This window comes from Salvelinus namaycush, chromosome 17, assembly GCF_016432855.1.
Source record: "Salvelinus namaycush isolate Seneca chromosome 17, SaNama_1.0, whole genome shotgun sequence".
NCBI lineage: Eukaryota > Metazoa > Chordata > Actinopteri > Salmoniformes > Salmonidae > Salvelinus > Salvelinus namaycush.
The window spans coordinates 12,000,655-12,019,219 of NC_052323.1; the positions used below are offsets into that span (position 1 = coordinate 12,000,655).

General features: G+C 42.5%; 1 protein-coding gene across 1 annotated transcript in view; it reads right to left on the minus strand.

Moving 5' to 3' along the window:
• LOC120061899 (testican-1-like) overlaps positions 1-11,491 on the minus strand; it is a 97,187-nt gene extending 85,696 nt beyond the window's left edge. Inside the window, exon 1 of the mRNA XM_039011676.1 lies at positions 11,437-11,491. Coding sequence (XP_038867604.1) covers positions 11,437-11,491 — 55 coding nt within the window. The remainder of the gene's footprint in view (positions 1-11,436) is intronic.
• Positions 11,492-18,565: the final 7,074 nt, after the last annotated feature.

Here is an 18,565-nt window from a genome sequence, read left to right on the forward strand (position 1 = left end):
CACTAGATGTCAACAGGCAGTGGGAGGTGGAATGGGGTGTCTAGCTTGATCTGAGGTCGAACAAGAGCTCTTGGAATGACGTGACCACTATTTCCTTTGTCTTCGAAGGCGCGGGAAGGACATCAGCATTGGCTTCTGAAAAGCGTTCGGTATAGACGGCTAATATCTCCGGCTTTGATTTTATTTGATACATGTGATAATATCATCGTAAAGTATGTTTTTTCAATATAGTTTTATCAGATTATTCAACGTTTATCGGGAGTTTTGGAGTTTTCCGTTCTCTGCGTTAGGTGAAGATGGACATCTTCGCGCCACTTGGCTAGCTAAGGTTGCTAATTCGACAGGAGAAGAGGACATTCTAAAACCAAACAACGATTATTCTGGACCAAGGACTCCTTGTACAAGATTCTGATGGAAGCTCGGCAAAAGTAGGAACCATTTATGATGTTATTTCGTATTTCTGTGGAAAATGTTTAGTCCTATTTTCCGCCCTTATTGCGGGCGCTGTCTCGCTATAACGTAAGCTGTATGTCGTACTAAAGTTATTTTTAAAAATCTAACACAGCGGTTGCATTAAGAACTAGTGTATCTTTCATTTGCTGTACAACATGTATTCTTTAGTAAAGTTTATGATGAGTTATTTGATTAGATTAGGTGACTGTCCAAAATATCGCCGGAGAATTTTGTGCATTTTGGCTACGTATTCACATTGTAAAACCACGATTTGTACCGCTAAATATGCACATTTTCGAACAAAACATATATGTATTGTGTAACATGATGTTATAGGACTGTCATCTGATGAAGTTTGTCAAGGTTAGTGAATCATTTTATATCTTTTGCTGTTTTTTTGCGATCGCTACCTTTGCGGTGAATGAATGCGGTTGTGTGTTTGGTTATTGTGGTAAGCTAATATAATGCTATATTGTGTTTTCGCTGTAAAACACTTAAAAAATCTGAAATATTGGCTGGATTCACAAGATGTTTATCTTTCATTTGCTGTACACCATGTATTTTTCATAAATGTTTTATGATGAGTATTTAGGTATTTCACGTTGCTCTCTGTAATTATTCTGCCTGCTTTGGTGATATTTTTTATGGTAGCTGCAATGTAAAACTATGATTTATACCTCAAATATGCACATTTTCGAACAAAACATAGATTTATTGTAAAACATGTTATAAGACTGTCATCTGATGAAGTTGTTTCTTAGTTAGTGACTAATTATATCTCTATTTGGTCGGTTTTGTGATAGCTACCTATGCGGTAAAAAAATTGTGAAAATATGCGGTTGAGTCTTTTGCTATTGTGGTTAGCTAATAGAAATACATATTGTGTTTTCGCTGTAAAACATTTTAAAAATCGGAAATGATGGCTGGATTCACAAGATGTGTATCTTTCATTTGGTGTCTTGGACTTGTGATTTCATGATATTTATATGCTAGTATTTACTTGTGGCGCTATGCTAAGCTATGCTAGTCAGCTTTTTTACTGATGAGGATGCTCCCGGATCAGGGATGGTGATGAAGTAGAGTTAATATCTATGCTTTCGGATAACAACGAGACTACAGCGTCCATAAAGTGATCATTAGACTTGCCACCATTCAGACTGATTAAGTTTGTACGGGTAACATTTAATGTAAACTGTGTCGCTCTCACGTGCTAATTTCTGCTAATCCGTCACGTGCTAATCCGTCAGTTTAACCTAGAGATCTCAGTTTTTTGTTGTTGCATTGGATGCATTCTCAATCCACCACATCCGCCAGTGTCGCACTTCTGTATCTGCGGTGAAAGCTGGCAGAGCTAGAGTGGTGTTTGTCAGACCTTGAGACATCCAGAAAATCGTTCTTCTCACGAAAGCATCCGTAGCATCCTCACGATTTTAACTATAGTACAAACTATTATGACCACTCTACGGAAAGGGGAGACTCTCACGAACACTATGCTGTTATCCGTTTTGTAACCCCCACAAGTGTCACCGGTAACCGGTACCGGCTTTAAAAAATGAATGGAAGTGTGAAGGTAGTTTTGTTCCAAAAAAAGGGTATAAAAATGTGTAGAAATATACATATATAAACACTACCGTTCAAAAGTTTGGGGTCACTTCGAAATGTCCTTGATTTTTAAAGAAAATCTCATTTTTGATCCATTAAAATAACATAAATTCATCAGAAATACAATCTAGACATTGTTAATGTTGTAAATGACTGTTGTAGCTGGAAACGGCATTTTTTTAAATGTAATATCTACATAGGCGTACAGAGGCCCATAATCAGCAACCATCACTCCTGTGTTCCAATGGCACGTTGTGTTAGCTAATCCAAGTTGATCATTTTAAAAGGCTAATTGATCATTAGAAAACCCTTAGCAATTATGTTAGTGAATCAGAAAACTGTTGTCTCGATTAAAGAAGCAATACAACTGACCTTCTTTAGACTTGTTGAGTATCTGGAGCCTTAGCATTTGTGTGTTCGATTACAGGCTCAAAATGGCCAGAAACAAATAACTTTCTTCTGAAACGTGTCAGTCTATTCTTGTTCTGAGAAATGAAGGCTATTCCATGCGAGAAATTGCCAAGAAACTGAAGATCTCGTACAACGCTGTGTACTACTCCCTTCACAGAACAGCGCAAACTGGCTCTGACCAGAATAGAAAGAGGAGTGGGAGGCCCCAGTGCACAACTGAGCAAGAGGACAAGTACATTAGAGTGTCTAGTTTGAGAAACCGACGCCTCACAAGTCCTCAACTGGCAGCTTAATTAAATAGTACCCGCAATACACCAGCCTCAACGTCAACAGTGAAGAGGCAACTCCGGGATGCTGGCCTTCTAGGCAGAGTTGCAAAGAAAAAGCCATATCTCAGACTGGCCAATAAAGGAAAAGATTAAGATGGGCAAAAGAACACAGACACAGAACACAGAACACAAAAAACTAGAGGAACTCTGATTCAAATTCGACTAAAACCTTCAAATAGGTATGTAATGACACATTATATAAACTCTTTATAGTGCTTTATTTACATTTTAGAGGTGATAAGTTGGACAGATCGGGTGAAAAAAGCTGTTTCCCCACACGACATATCTCCCTCTTTCACTATCACGCAGAAGGGTTTGCTTCCCCACCCATAATTTTTAAGAAGACCAGAGGGAGCTCATTGCCTTCTTCAATCATGCAGAGATGGGCAGCATGAAGGTCTCGTCATTGATTTTGCTGGAAAGGGGAGAAATTGTGCTTTACAATGGTATTCATATTACAGTTGACCTGGAAGTATTACGTTTTTTGGGCACTAAAATAAGGTCAATTGTACGGTACAGTGCAATATACAATTGTTCTTTAGCTACCGTTATTTGGTTATGGAAGATTTTTAAACAAATTGCATCAGCCATTTGCTAGCTAGCTAGCTAGAGCCATACAACAACAGCTGACCTCGACAAAGAAGATAGCTAGCATTAGCTAGCTCACGTCTAAATGACAGTCCTCCATTTTTCCACAAAAAAATTGCTAGCTAGCTACATGAGTTCAAAACCAACAACAAAATTTGGCCAAATTGTCACGCTGCTACTTTACAATGCGGGCAACACTAGCTAGCTAGCCATTCCATAGTCCAAGCTACGGTAAGAGCTAGCCACATTTCAGACTGGACAGGACTGTCAGACAGGACAAAACTCAAACTTCTGAGATAACGAATTGCTAGCTAACGTTACATTTAAACAGCACCTCTGTTGTCCATTGACTGCAGTGTGCAAATGCATGCTTGCTAGCATCAGAAAAACTCACCAGTTTCTCTAACATCCATAATAAATTCCACGATGCTCCTTCTCCTGTCTTGTTGATTTTTTTTATCTAAATGTGTGCTGATGAAGAGTGCCAAACTACCAGCCATGTGTTCGATATTTGTCAACAACTCTGAATAATACAGTGCCTTCAGAAAGTATTCACACCCCTTGACTTCGTTCACATTTCGTTGTGTTACAGATTTTGTGTCACTGGCCTACACACAAAACCCCATGATGTCAAAGTAGAATTTAATTTTTCAAAGTTTTTACAAATTAATTACAAATTCAAAGCTCAAATGTATTTAGTCAATATGTATTCAACCCCTTTGTTATTGCAAGCCTAAATAAGTACAGGAGTAACAATGTGCTTAAGAAGTCACATAATAAATTGCATGGACTCAATCTGTGTACAATAATAATGTTTAACATGATTTTTGAATGAATACCTCATCTCTGTACCCCACACATACAATTATCTGTAAGGTCCCTCAGCCAAGCAAGACATTTAAAACACAGATTCAACAACAAAGACCAGGGATGTTTTCCAATGTCTCGCAAAGAAGGGCACATATTGTTAGATTAATAAAAAAAGCAGACATTGAATATACCTTTGAGCATGGTGAAGTTATTATTTGCACTTTGGATGGTGCAGCAATACACCCAGTCACTACAAAGATACAGGCATCCTTCCTAACTCAGTTGCCGGGGATGAAGAAAACAGCTCAGGGATTTCACCATGAGGCCAATGGTGACTTTAAATTAGGCCAATGGCTGTGATAGGAGAAAACGGAGGATGGTTCAACAACATTGTAGTTACTTCACAATACTAACCTAAATGACAGAGTGAAAAGAAGCCTGTACTGTCACACCCTGATCTGTTTCACCTATCTTTGTCTCCACCCCCCTCCAGGTGTTGCCCATCTTCCCCATTATCCCCAGTGTATTTACATTGTACCAGTGTTCTCGGTTTGTCTGTTGCCAGGTAGTTTTGTTCGTCAAGCCTACCAGCGTCCCCCCCCCCCCCCGGGTTTGTCTGTTTCTAGTTCCTGATTTCTCGGTTTTGACCATTCTGCCTGCCCTGACCCTGAGCCTGCCTGCTATTCTGCACTTTGTCACATCACACTGGATTATTGACCTCTGCCTGCCCTGACCCTGAGCCAGCCTGCAATCCTGTACCTTTTGGACTCTGATCTGGATTACCGACCTCTGCCTGCCCTTGACCTGTCATTCTGCCTGCCCCCTGTTCTAGTAATAAACTTTTGCTACTTTGAGACTGTCTGCATCTGGGTCCTCCCTAAAACGTGATATGTACAGAATACAAATATTCCAAAACATGCACCCTTAAGTACAACTGTTAAACTGAACTTTATGTCCTAAATAAAAAGTTCAGGAGTCATGGGGTATGAATACCTTTTGAAGGCACAGTGTATCATTAGGCTGTACGTATTTTTTAGATATAGGCCTAGTGTGAATGTGCATTATTGTGGCGTCGCCATTTTTATTGCAAAAACAAATACACATTCAAACAGAACTTTAGACGACATATTTATTTGACAGAGGTAACAAAATGCCTGTTGATCAAGACAGCAATTGAAAAAAAACTAGTGGTTCTGAGCTTATGTCAATATTACACAGGTAAGTTAATCGTTACAGACATCAGGAATACAGACAGGCTCCGTAGACCTCTATATCTATATGAGTGACTGTGTTCAACACACCACAATCAGTTGTAACGTTGGGCAACATACTGATCAGAAAACAGTTGTTATGAAATATTTTGACATGCAGTGCTGAAATAAAAATAAAATTTGATTTGATTTAAAATAAAGATTGAAGGAAATACAGACAGGCACCACGTTACAACAAGACAAAACAGCTCACACAAGCCTGACGGTCTCGTAAGCATAAAAGCAAAGCTTGATTTCATATAATACATCTAAAAAGTTGAAAAGGTAGTGGAATGGGATAATGTCTGTGTGAATAATCTATACTTTACCTTGTATGTGGTACAAATCACATAATTGTGGAACCACCTCCTCTAAAAGTATGAATTAGGCCGTTTGAGAAGGTTTGAATCCTAAGCAACCTGCCTACATATTGTTTGACGTTACAATAGACCAACATAGCTGCTGTAGTTGGTCCAAGCTGTGTGCCGGAGTAGGCTTTGTGGTGTTCATGCGAAAAAATAAAGAACTCGGTTTCAGACCAATGCCTACTTCTCACTTAAAACTTATTTTTTTGTTTTTAATTAATGACGATCTTAGTCAAGTAACATACTTATCCCTGGGCAAATCAACCCATTCTTTAAAGACAATGTTGCTGGTTAAATTGGCTAATAAACATATAATATGCACACCTTCTAGACGGCCCCAAAAAAATCACAAAACATATCCCTGGGCCAATTGGCATATCCATAAACCTTGTTTTGATAAGCGATGACTGTAATAAATGATCTCTACTCTTTAGACGTGATTCTGTGGCTCTGTCTGTACTTTGAAGTTGGGCCCTGGTCAGTGTTTATTTGATGCAATTAGAGATGTTGATGTTGTAGTGTTGTTTTTTATTTCATTCACTCTCTGCGCAGCCCGGGGCTCTCTTGGCGAGCCCTACAGTAACGCTAATTGAATATGAAGCCGTAAATTCAGTCTCACATATGCCCAACGCAGACCTGCCAGCCCTCATTACGGTTTTAGTGTGTTTATGTGTGTGTGGTAGAGGAAGGAGATGTCTCTGTCGGAGTGTTAGATTGTATATTATGCACGTCTCTGTGCTTAAGTGTGAGGAGAAGGCAGAATAGAAAGTCTAGATAATGAGGTAGAAAGAAAAATAAACTATTTCTACCACCCTCAAAAAAGTATGACAGGCTAAGAAGCTATACACCACTGACACAAAAATAAACTCCTGCAGACTCTCTCTTTCCGCTTCCCATCTTTTCACTACACTAACATTTGGTTGATACCCTTACAGTGGAATGCAGCGATGACAGGCCTCTACTGAAGTGTTAGTGGCATTATCACCTCCTTAGCCAAATACGTATTTGCATTTGTACTCTGCCTCTTTTCAGCGCGGTTGGAACGGAGCAAAGCTGAAAGCAATGCTCTTTGCAGTACCCCCAAAAAGACGGCGCCTCCTCTACTTCTCCTCTCTCTCCTCTCTCGCATTGAGGTCACTTTGGGGCAAGACAGACTGCCACGTGATCTGGTTATTGCTTTCTTCGATTTCTCATTCACAGCCCAGCCTCCGACCTGCCTGAAGGTCATAGACAAATCGTATTCAAATCTGCTGTGGTTGTGAAGGCTCCAGTGGCGGCAGTTGTGGTTTGATTTGGGAGGGGAAATCCTGTAGCGAAACAAGACCACATCCCACTAGACAGGAACTGTGGTTGGATGGTTCGCTTCCGCCAACGTTGGCTCTCGAGAAAAGATTTTAGTGAAGGGGAGAATGTAGAAATAAGAGAGCGTGTGAGAGAGAGAGGGAGTGAGAGACAGCGATAGAAAGAGAGTCTGTCCCCTGCCTTGCCCCTGTGTCAAATCCTTCAGTCAAACCAGCATTGAACTGCTAATAATTCATGCATGAACGTCATGCACAGAATTCTCCCTGCTCCACTTCAGACATGGAAATGAGTGGTGACCCTCAGAGTGGCAGGGGCTGTCCTCTACCCCACATGCCATCTACATTCACACACAGCTTCTTACCACTCAAGCCTCGCATTGTTTCCCTGCCGTGGATTAAAGGACGAGGTCACATCCTGCCAATTATAAGTCTATAGCTATTCTACTAGTCAAGATGTGATGGTATGTCTCTAAAAGGCACCTGATTGTTGACGTTAATTAGTTGGAGGTACTTCACTATAGTTTGTTTACATTTGTTGGTGATTTACTTGACATTCGTCTCTTGAGGACAGAGTTGTGGTACATTTGTCCTGAGCTGTTCTCTCTTTCTCTTTCTAACACACTGAGGGAAACGTAGTGTCTCTGATGTCAATAACTAACAGCCTCTAATAATCTCTCTGTCCAGGCCTCTGCCTTTGCCAAGCCTTTTGGATGTGAGCACATTCTAGAATGTCGGTCTGTCTGTCTGTGTTCGGAGGGGAGAAATCGATTGTCCTCACATTGCATTGATTAAACACTTCCTGTTTGTGATGCGCCGGCCGTAGCCAGAGAAGATTCAGGAGGAACAACACCATCGCCTTTTAATTTAAACATTTGCTCTTCCTTCTGCTCCCTCGCAGGCCCTCTGACAGCGATTTTGTAAGGGTCTCTGTGCATTCCCGTATCAATATTGACATCCTGTAGCGTTTGATATCTGGCCTGCAACATGGAGTGGAATGTTAAGAGGATTACAATAAGAAGTTAGAGGAGGAGGAGGAAGGAGAGATTTAGCTAACACCCGCCCCATATTACTCGGCTGGGTTTGTACTGTACGCCTGCATGCCGCACTCTAACGTACAGGTACAATTACACATATCAGTAATGTGGTGAATAAACCATATCAACTAACACTTGATCCTACGGTAATCTGCTGAAATGTGAAGTTTAACTTTCTAACATGTTTCAGACCTATAGAAACAGATACCTACTTGTACATGATTCCACTGTACATGGAGCATATTAAAAATGTATTCATATTCAAGAAATTCAAATAATACATTCCCCTTCACGACCCATGCAGTATTTCTGTCAATCGGAATGATGGTATTAAAGTCTAACCTCAATCTAAATCGTCCCTGCTGACTCCCAGCGTGCATGCGTCACATACCTGGGAGAGGACCAAACAAGTAAAAGGAAAAAATAAAAATAAAGAATCTTTTAATATAACCTTTTGAATTCATAAAGTCGGGCGCTGTTCCTAAGTAATAACAGGGCTGCTGTGGTGGTGGTAATAACTCCTGACCCTATTAAATTAATTAAGTCACAGCTTATTGTAATGGTGGGATGGAGTGTGGAGTCTGTCGGTGGCCCACCGAGACCCTCCCACTGATGAGGCTGGAGGGCAGAAACACGCAGAACTTATTAAATTTGTGTCTGTCTCCACGGGCCGCACAATAATTGTCACACATGTCATTAAATTCAGCCTGGTTTTCGCTCCGCTTCACGGGCCATCCAGAGCCACTGAGACTTAGCTCTGCAGGCAGGAACCAACCAGCAGCACAGAACTGTGGAGAAGAGGTGGTGTGTGTGTGTGTGTGTGTGTGTGTGTGTGTGTGTGTGTGTGTGTGTGTGTGTGTGTGTGTGTGTGTGTGTGTGTGTGTGTGTGTGTGTGTGTGTGTGTGCAATATTGTGCCACATATTCACACATTTTAATACAACCATGGAATTATCCAGGGGCACCACACTCACACACAACCCTCTCTATTTGTTTCTCCCGCTGTACAGTCAGTTCTACCCCTCCAGGACTCCGGCAACTCACCACTCTCTCACAGACAAGAGACATGATTAACCAGTCGAGCTGAAGCCCGGGCCTTTGTACTAAACAGCTCATAGAGTTCTAATCATAGCACAGGCGGATGTGTCAGACAATCAGACCATTTGCTTCCTAGCCTGGTTATTCCAGTGAGTGTACAGTACAGTACTGAGGCCTTACCCCATGCTACCCCTTGATTCAGAGTACTGCTCACACCGCTCATGTAAAGGCATGGGACCACCATGCGCGCAACACATCAGCTAAATGCTAAGCTACAGCTCCTCTTCTCTTCCTGCTCTACCTCCAGGTGTCTGCTGGGAAGCCCGTTGCATTGTTATTCTCCTCTGATGCGCAGTGGAAAGGTGACAGTATTGATCTCGCCTCTTTTTAAACCTCTCATTCGCAGTGTGTCGGGAGACAGCTGAGAAACCATTATTAATATAACTCCATGACTTAATGTCAAGAGAAGAACCACGGAGCGAGAGGAGGAGAGGCGACAAAGAGAGAGAGAGAGAGAGAATGAGGTGACTCAGAAGAGTAGAGGACTGGAATGAGTAAAGGATGGAGGGAGGCAGGAAGTCAGGAGAGCCGTTCACTAACTAAATCAATGTTTTGTTACATCAACCCAGCCTATAAATCATACCAAACTGCAACAAAGAGGGAAATATCATGCTGGAGAACAATTATAACCATAATAGACAGTTATAAAACAACAACGGGCAGATTGGTCGTAAGTAACTCCTACCGGTTTACAAACAAACACACTAACAGCTGAAAAAGTGTCGTGCAGAGTTAGCAAGATGAGCTAATGAGGGTTTTGTGGTAAACAAGAGTTCAAGTGTTCTGTGAAATCTGATCCTGGAACACCAGAGGGATACAGAAACCATCAAGTTAATTAACAATGCTAATTATCACCAATGCAACAATAATTAATTCTAAACTATATTTAAATTAATTATCGATTAAATTAATTAAGTCGGGGGGTAATTAAGATAAATGTTAAATGTGTGGGTAATTAGCTGGGGTAGATACTTAGGGTTTAGGGAGAGTAGCGGCAGGCGGAGTATGTAAAGTAAACACAGTGTTGTTGTATTTTGGAGGGAGGCAGAGAGGCTGAGGACCTAGCTGCTGGACAAACAGAGCCCTGCACTTTAGTAAGTCTGTTCAATTAGTCTGAGGCTAGCTTCTCAGACAGAGTTTACAGCACTGTAAAACACAAAAGATGCAAGCAGGCGGCGCACACACACACACACGTGCACGCACACACACACACACACATTCACACACATACACACACATACACACACACATCCAGTAATCAAAGCTCTGTGGATCTTCCCTCAGCCCAGTTTCTGATGGCTTATATTCCCTCTTGTTGTTGAAGCTGGGCTGAGGCTCGTTAGTCCACTGACAGGCTGTGTACTAATGATTACAAACACAGGGAAATGACACCCATTTGTCCTTTCCTCTATCAGGGATGGGAAGAGAGAGAGACGTTTGACTTTTTATCTTACTGTAATTAGATCCTCATTACACTAAAAGCACCACATTACCTCACGCAGAGACCATCCCTTTAAATAATATATCCGGGTCTGTCGCTCCCTTCCTTCTGACCTGGTTCCTTCTTGTTAGCCACATGACCAACTTGGCCAAACAAAACAAAAAAATAACAAATTTGTCCGTTTCCCTACTTGAAGAACTCAGCCTTTAACAAACATCCCCACACCCAAACTCACACACATATTCCAACAGAGACAGTAACAAATACCTTGGCCCCATCACAAACATCCCCACAGAGAAGACCAACCTCACACAAATGCAGTCCACCAAAGGCAGCAACTGCATCACACTGGCACAGAAAAAAACAGAATAAACAGTCTTGGTTATTGCACAAAACGGATACCCCTCCCTGATTCCCAGGTCAAGCCAAGCCAACCAGCTGTTGGTGTCCAGGGCTCCACGTATTACCCTCTACTGGACATCCCCTGACCTTTTCAGCACTGGGAGCTTATAAAGCACCCTCCATCTGTACCCTGCCATGCTGTCAGACCCCACTTCCTCCTGCCACTGATGCCCCTTCACTCCCGCTAAGCTCCTGGTGTGTCTAAACCTGACGCTGAGGATGTACAGCGCCCCACCTCCGCAAACTCCCCCAGGCTCGGAGTGTTTAAAGTCACTAAGTCCTCCGGACCACCCCTGCCAGTTCCCAGTCTCTGCTGTCACTTGCAGTGGTGGAAACGGTGATGGCCCCTCCCACCATGGCTGCTCGAGTACCTCACAGGCTCTGGCAGCGCCTCCTGGACCTCCCCCATGACTCTCTCCTGTAACCTGCTGTGTCAGCTCATGGGGGGGGCTTTACACTGCCCAACCCCCGGCAGCCGTAGGTCAGCTAGTGTCCTGATGCCTGCTGCCATTAAACATTCCTGCAGGATGGCTGAACGAACAGACCTTAAAGGCACCTGTGGGTTGTGGAAAATGGGCACCTCCCAGACCCACGGCCAAGTGGTTCTCAGCAGCTGCCAGGCCCTCCGTACTGCAGCGTCAGAGACCCCTGCTGTGTTTGGACTCTCCAACCGCATGAGGAAGAGCTACCGGTCCAGCCCTAAGCCGTCGTCCCTCCTCAACAGACCACATGCTGGTTCGCTCCAGCCAACACCAGTGTGTTATGGTAGTCTCTGCCACCCTGCTCTCCAGGTCCACCAGTCCTTGTCCCCCCTCCGGGACAGGCAGGTACAACATCCCCACCCTCAGCCAGTGGTGCCCTGACCACTGGGGGGGGGTTTAGTACGACCAATGTATGCCTTAGGGGGATGCCGCCAAGTTGTTGATGATCAGCAACCTCCCTCTGTATGACACGTGTGAGTGGACCCACCTCCACTTCATCAGCCTCGACACCACCGCTTGTGACACTCCCTCCCAGTTCATCCTGACCCACCCCTTCAAGCCCAGATAAATCTTGACCCCTTAACAGCCCCATTGCAACCCTCCTTGATGCTGCGGAGGTGCCCTGTCCCCCTGTGCCTCACGTAAGAGCCTAACGCTTGCCCCAGTTTTATCTTAGTAAAACTAAGTCCTGCTCATCCCTAACCACCACTGAGACGTCCTCAGCATACACTGACACTGCTATGCCTGTCCCCAACCCGATGCCTGCCACACACATTTTCTGCAGCCTCCTGCGTAGCAGTTCCAGAAAGGGCTCAATAGCAAAAGTGAATAGCTGCCCAGATAGAGGGCATCCATGGCGAATGCGCCACTCCCTACCCAGACAGGCCTACTGAGTCCCCCGAGAACACACCTGAGAACACACAGGATCACAGAGTTCTGCTGTCTACAAATCCAAGAACTCCACAGCACGCTCCGGCGTCTCTCCCACAACAGAAGATACACACCCATCAGACAAACATAAACAATGCTTTTGCTTGGTTTCCTCACTCTGTTTTTCAACCCAAAGAAGAAACCTGGAAAATTCAGCTTAACATGGAAAATTTAGCTCTTACAAGTGTTCCTTTTGGCTTCATCTGAAGGAAAGCAACCAGGGCCCTGCTTATATATATATATATAGAGAGAGAGAGATGCAGAGAGAGAGGATAAGTATGAAAAAATGTATTTGTATTGTCCTCAACAATAGATGGATTAGCGTGGGGGTTTGACAATTTATCTACGAGTTTGGGTGCTGTTGAGGCAAGCATGCAATTGTAGCACATTTTGTATTTCTCTTTGGGCCTGGAGATCAGGGTTACTCTCTCTCTCTCTCTCTCTCTCTCTCTCTCTCTCTCTCTCTCTCTCTCTCTCTCTCTCTCTCTCTCTATGTCTCTGTCTCTGTCTCTGTCTCTGTCTCTCTCTCTCTGTCTCTCTCTTTGCCTCTGAATGGAATTGGAAGTCTTTGTGCTGCTGGAGTGGCTCGACGTGAAAATTAGGACATCAAAGGTGACAATGGCATGCAGCTTTTTCCTGAGACAGCGTTGGCAAACCAAATTGCCAAGCCCGGGCGAGGTGAAGGATGAGAGAAGGATGGTAAAATGGAGGGAGAGATGGGACACATCTGCAATGTGTGAGGTAACTCAATTAAGGAAAGCAATTTGCACTCTTCCCCTGCCCTTGGCACAGCCACAACACAAGATGCATCAAACGACTGCCTAAAATGACAAATGATGCATGCCTGAGAATACATGAAAACAAGAAAGCTTCACAATAAGTACAACGGAAAACATTCTCTTGTGTATGGAACTGAACAGCCTTATTAAGATCAGTCGAGAAACGTATTTTAGTGTAATTACCCTATGGAGCAGACCTCAGTATTAGAACAGCAGGCCATTCCTTCCCCTGCACAGTTCAGTGTAATTGTCAATCATGTATAAAAAACACTCACAACAACATTGTTTGCTTACTAAGCGATCTATGATTTGTCCTCACTTTTGTGGGGGACGTCACTCCGATTTCATAGCTTCCTTGTGCACCACTTCACATCAAGACTAGAACCTGGGACCTCTGCCTCGCAAACACACATGACCACCCTCCTGAAACATTCTCGGCCAGTTGCGCCACAGAAAAGCTTGCTATTACGTGACTCAAGTGGGGAGATTTCAGGCTGAGGATTAAACTAGTTCTTTCTCTTGTAGCCAGAGTGTGTAAAAGTAAGAGTTTAGACACCAGTTTTTGGCTCTTGTTTGGGGAATGGGGACTTTTTGGCCTCTTGTTACCCTATTTGCAGTATCTTACCTACCAGCCCTTTAGTAGTTTGATGGATACTCTTTCACTTCACTCCTCATCTCCCTCCCAGGCTGGCAAAATGACAAGGAACAGCATGGGCTCGCCCAAGCCATCCGGTGTTTGTTTCTCTCTCACTCTCTCTCTCACCTCTCTCACTCACTCTCTCTCTTTCACACCTCTCTCTCTCTTTCTCACTCGTTCTCTCTCTCTCACACACCTCTCTCACTCTCTGTTCTCCTTTATGAGGGCTACAGTCTCAAACCTCATCAAGTGAATGACACCCTATTCAGGATTTATATTCACTAAATATTCTATTTACCTTCTGATCAAAAATTCTCCATGAAGTCCAGAGTGACGTCTCAGTCAGAATAGTACTTTAATTGAATCTTATTGGAATACATCCACTCAATAAATGTCATTCAATATGGAAAACATATGTTTAAACATGACGAGAGTTATACATACTCGTCATATGATTAGGTTGTGCTCTGAATAGACACACAAGGACAAACAAGGACAAACAACAAACAGCAAGGATATGAGATTATCTATAGCACACTAAACATTTGAGTCAGTCACACAGCTAGAGTACAGACGACTATGTATGGAACTTCATTGGCTACAGTTATTCCCTGAGATTCTCTTTCTTTACATCGGTACTTGACCGCCTCTATAATGGCTGGCCTCTATAATGGACTCTATAAGGGCTGGCCTTTATAATGGCCTCTGGAATGGACTCTGTAATGGCTGGCCTCTATAATGAACTCTATAAGGGCAGGCCTTTATAATGGCCTCTATAATGGCTGGACCCTATAATGGATGGCCTCTATAATATCCTCTATAATGTCCTCTACAATGTCTCTTTAAGGGCTGGCCTTTATAGTGTCCTCTGTAATGGCCTCTATAATGTACTCTGTAACGTCCTCTATAATGTCCTCTATAATGGACTCTATAATGTCCTCTATAATGTCCTCTATAATGGCTGGCCTCTATAATGGATGGGCTCTATAATGGCCTCTATAATTTATGGACTCTATTTTGTATTTATTATGGATCCCCAGCAGCTACTCTTCCTGTGGTCCAGCTAAATTAAGGCAGTTAATAATTTAAAAAAAAAACAATACAACACATTCACATATTTCAGACCCCTACTCCACCACTACCACATAACTACAGTACAAAATCCATGTGTGTGTATAGTGCGTATGTTATCGTGTGTGTATGCATGTGTCTGTACCAATGTTTGTGTTGCTTCACAGTCCCGCTGTTCCATAAGGCGTTTTTTAATCTGTTTTTTAAATCTAATTTTACTGCTTGCGTCAGTTACTTGATGCGGAATAGAGTTCCATGTAGTCATGGCTCTATGTAGTACTGTGCGCCTCCCATAGTCTGTTCTGGACTTGAGGACTGTGAAGAGACCTCTTGTGGCATGTCTTGTGGGGTATACATGGGTGTCCGAGCTGTGTGCCAGTAGTTTAGACAGACAGCTCGGTGCATTCAACATGTCAATACCTCTCATAAATAAAAGTAGGGATGAAGTCAATCTTTCCTCCACTTTCAGCCAGGAGAGATTGACATGCATATTATTAATATTAGCTCTCTGTGTACATCCAAGGGCCAGCCGTGCTGCCCTGTCCTGAGCCAATTGTAATTTTCCTAAATCTTTTTTTGTGGCACCTGACCACACGACTGAACAGTAGTCAAGGTGGGACAAAACTATGGCCTGTAGAACCTGCCTTGTTGATAGCATTGTTAATAAGGCAGAACATCGCTTTATTATAGACAGACTTCTCCCCATCTTAGCTACTACTGCATCAATATGTTTTGACCATGACAGTTTACAATCTAGTGTTACTCCAAGCAGTTTAGTCATCTCAACTTGCTCATTTTCCACATGATTTATTGCAATATTTAGTTGAGGTTTAGGGTTTAGTGAGTGTTTTGTTCCAAATACAATGCTTTTAGTTTTAGAAATATTTAGGGCTAACTTATTCTTTGCCACCCACTCTGAAACTAACTGCAGCTTTTTGTTGAGTGTTGCAGTCATTTCAGTCGCTGTGGTAGCTGACGTGTATAGCGTTGAGTCATCCGCATACATAGACACTCTGGCTTTACTCAATGTCAGTGGCATGTCATTAGTAAACATTTTAAAAAGCAAAGGGCCTAAACAGCTACCCTGGGGAATTCCTGATTCTGACTGGATTATATTTGAGACTTCCATTAAAGAACACCCTCTGTGTTCTGTTAGACAAGTAACTATTTATCCACATTAATGTCCTCTGTAATGGCTGGTCTCTATAATGACCTCTATATTGTCCTCTATAATGTCCTCTACAATGTCCTCTGTAATGTCTTCTTTAATGGCCTCTATAATGTCCTCTATAATGGCTGGCCTCTATAATGTCCTATATAATGGCCTCTATAATGTACTCTATAATGGATGGCCTCTATAATGTCTTCTATAATGTCTATAATGGCTGGCCTCTAAAATGTACTCTATATTGGCTGGCCTCTATAATGTCCCATATAATGGCCTCTATAATGTCCTCTATAATGTACTCTATAATGGATGCCCTCTATAATGTCCTCTATAATGGCTGGCCTCTATAATGTCCTATATAATGGCCTCTATAATGTCCTCTATAATGTACTCTATAATGGATGGCCTCTATAATGTCCTCTATAATGTATATAATGGCTGGCCTCTATAATGTCCTATATAATGTGATATATAATGGTTGTCCTCTATAATGGCTGGCCTCTATAATGTACTCTATATTGGCTGGCCTCTATAATGTCCCATATAATGGCCTCTATAATGTCCTCTATAATATACTATATAATGGATGCCCTCTATAATGTCCTCTATAATGGCTGGCCTCTATAATGTCCTATATAATGGCCTCTATAATGTCCTCTATAATGTACTCTATAATGGATGCCCTCTATAATGTCCTCTATAATGGCTGGTCTCTATAATGTCCTATATAATGGCCTCTATAATGTCCTCTATAATGTACTCTATAATGGATGCCCTCTATAATGTCCTCTATAATGGCTGGCCTCTATCATGTCCTATATAATGGCCTCTATAATGTCCTCTATAATGTACTCTATAATGTCTGGCCTCTATAATGTCCTCTATAATGCCATCTATAATGTGATATATAATGTCTGGTCTCTATAATGTCTGGCCTCTATAATGTCTGGCCTCTATAATGTCCTCTATTATGGCCTCTATAATGGCTGGACTCTATAATGGCCTGCAGAATTGTTGGCCTATATTATGGCCTCTATAATGTCCTTTATAATGGCCTCTATAATCTATATTACACAGTGTTTATTTGACCATGTACTCTGCAGGGCTCATTCTTTCTAACATGCAGTTAGTTGTAAGATGATGTGTTCTGTTTCTGCGTCTGATTGTCCGCTTGTTTCTGGCTACATGTCATATTATGCCTTCCTCTGTTCTATTCTCTTCTGTTCTAAGAACAGCCCATAGATTGAGACTGCCTTCCAAATTACACCCTATTCCCTATATAGTGCACTATGTAGGGAATAGGGGGTCATTTGAGACACAGATGGAGTGTAGAGGTTGGCCACAGTGTTCCTTAGGTTATTTTGGTCCTATGTGAGTCTGGTGATTAGCACGAGAACTGAGTGGGGAGAGAATATTGCGTTAACTCTCTCTGAGTCTAATCTTGATGAATTGCAGAGAGAATAGGGACATAAATTACTACTTGACCTACAAGAAGGCTCCTGTCCCTTAGCGGAGTGCTGAGGTTCATTTGAATCTATTCCTTTGATTCCTCTCTTTCCCTTTTGATCATTATACTTAAATAATAACTGGATTCATTTGCTGTTTGTGAGGGACTGAGTGAGTTAGTATGTGTGTGTGTACGTGTGTGCATACATGCGTGCTCATGTGCGTGTACTTGTGTGTATTTGTGTTCGCATAAGTGTACAAGCATGCATGTGTTTGTGCACAATTGGTGTGTCCATGCATGATTGTGAATGAGTGTATTATGTAAGTCGTAGTCTCTTTTAACAATGTCTTGTCTCCATGTGACACTACTCTATATCTCACTGTGTGCAGTGGAGCAGTGGAAAAGGCCCTTAAAGGCCCCGATGCAGACATTTCTATCTCAATATCAAATCATTTATGGGTAACAATGACACCTTAGCCTACAATGTCCGCAGCCCCGTGGAAATTGAATTAACATAATACAAAAAATCCACATCCAAATCTGTCTGTTTAAGCTAGAGATACACTATATATACAAAGGTATGTCGACACCCCTTCAAATTAGTGGATTCGGCTATTTCAGCCTCACCCGTTGCTGACAGGTGTATAAAATCCAGCACACAGCCATGCAATCTCCATGAACAAACATGGGCAGTGGAATGGCCTTACTGAAGAGCTCAGTGACTTTCAACGTGGCACCGTCATAGGATGCCACCTTTCCAACAAGTCAGTTTGTCAAATTTCTGCCTTGTTAGAGCTGCACCGGTCAACTGTAAGTGCTGTTATTGTGAAGTGGAAAAGTCTAGGAGCAAAAACGGCTCAGCCGCGAAGCAGTCCGATGGGCAAATCTTGGTTTGGCGGATGCCAGGAGAACGCTACCTGCCCAAATGCATAGTGCCAACTGTAAAGTTTGGTGGAGGAGGAATAATGG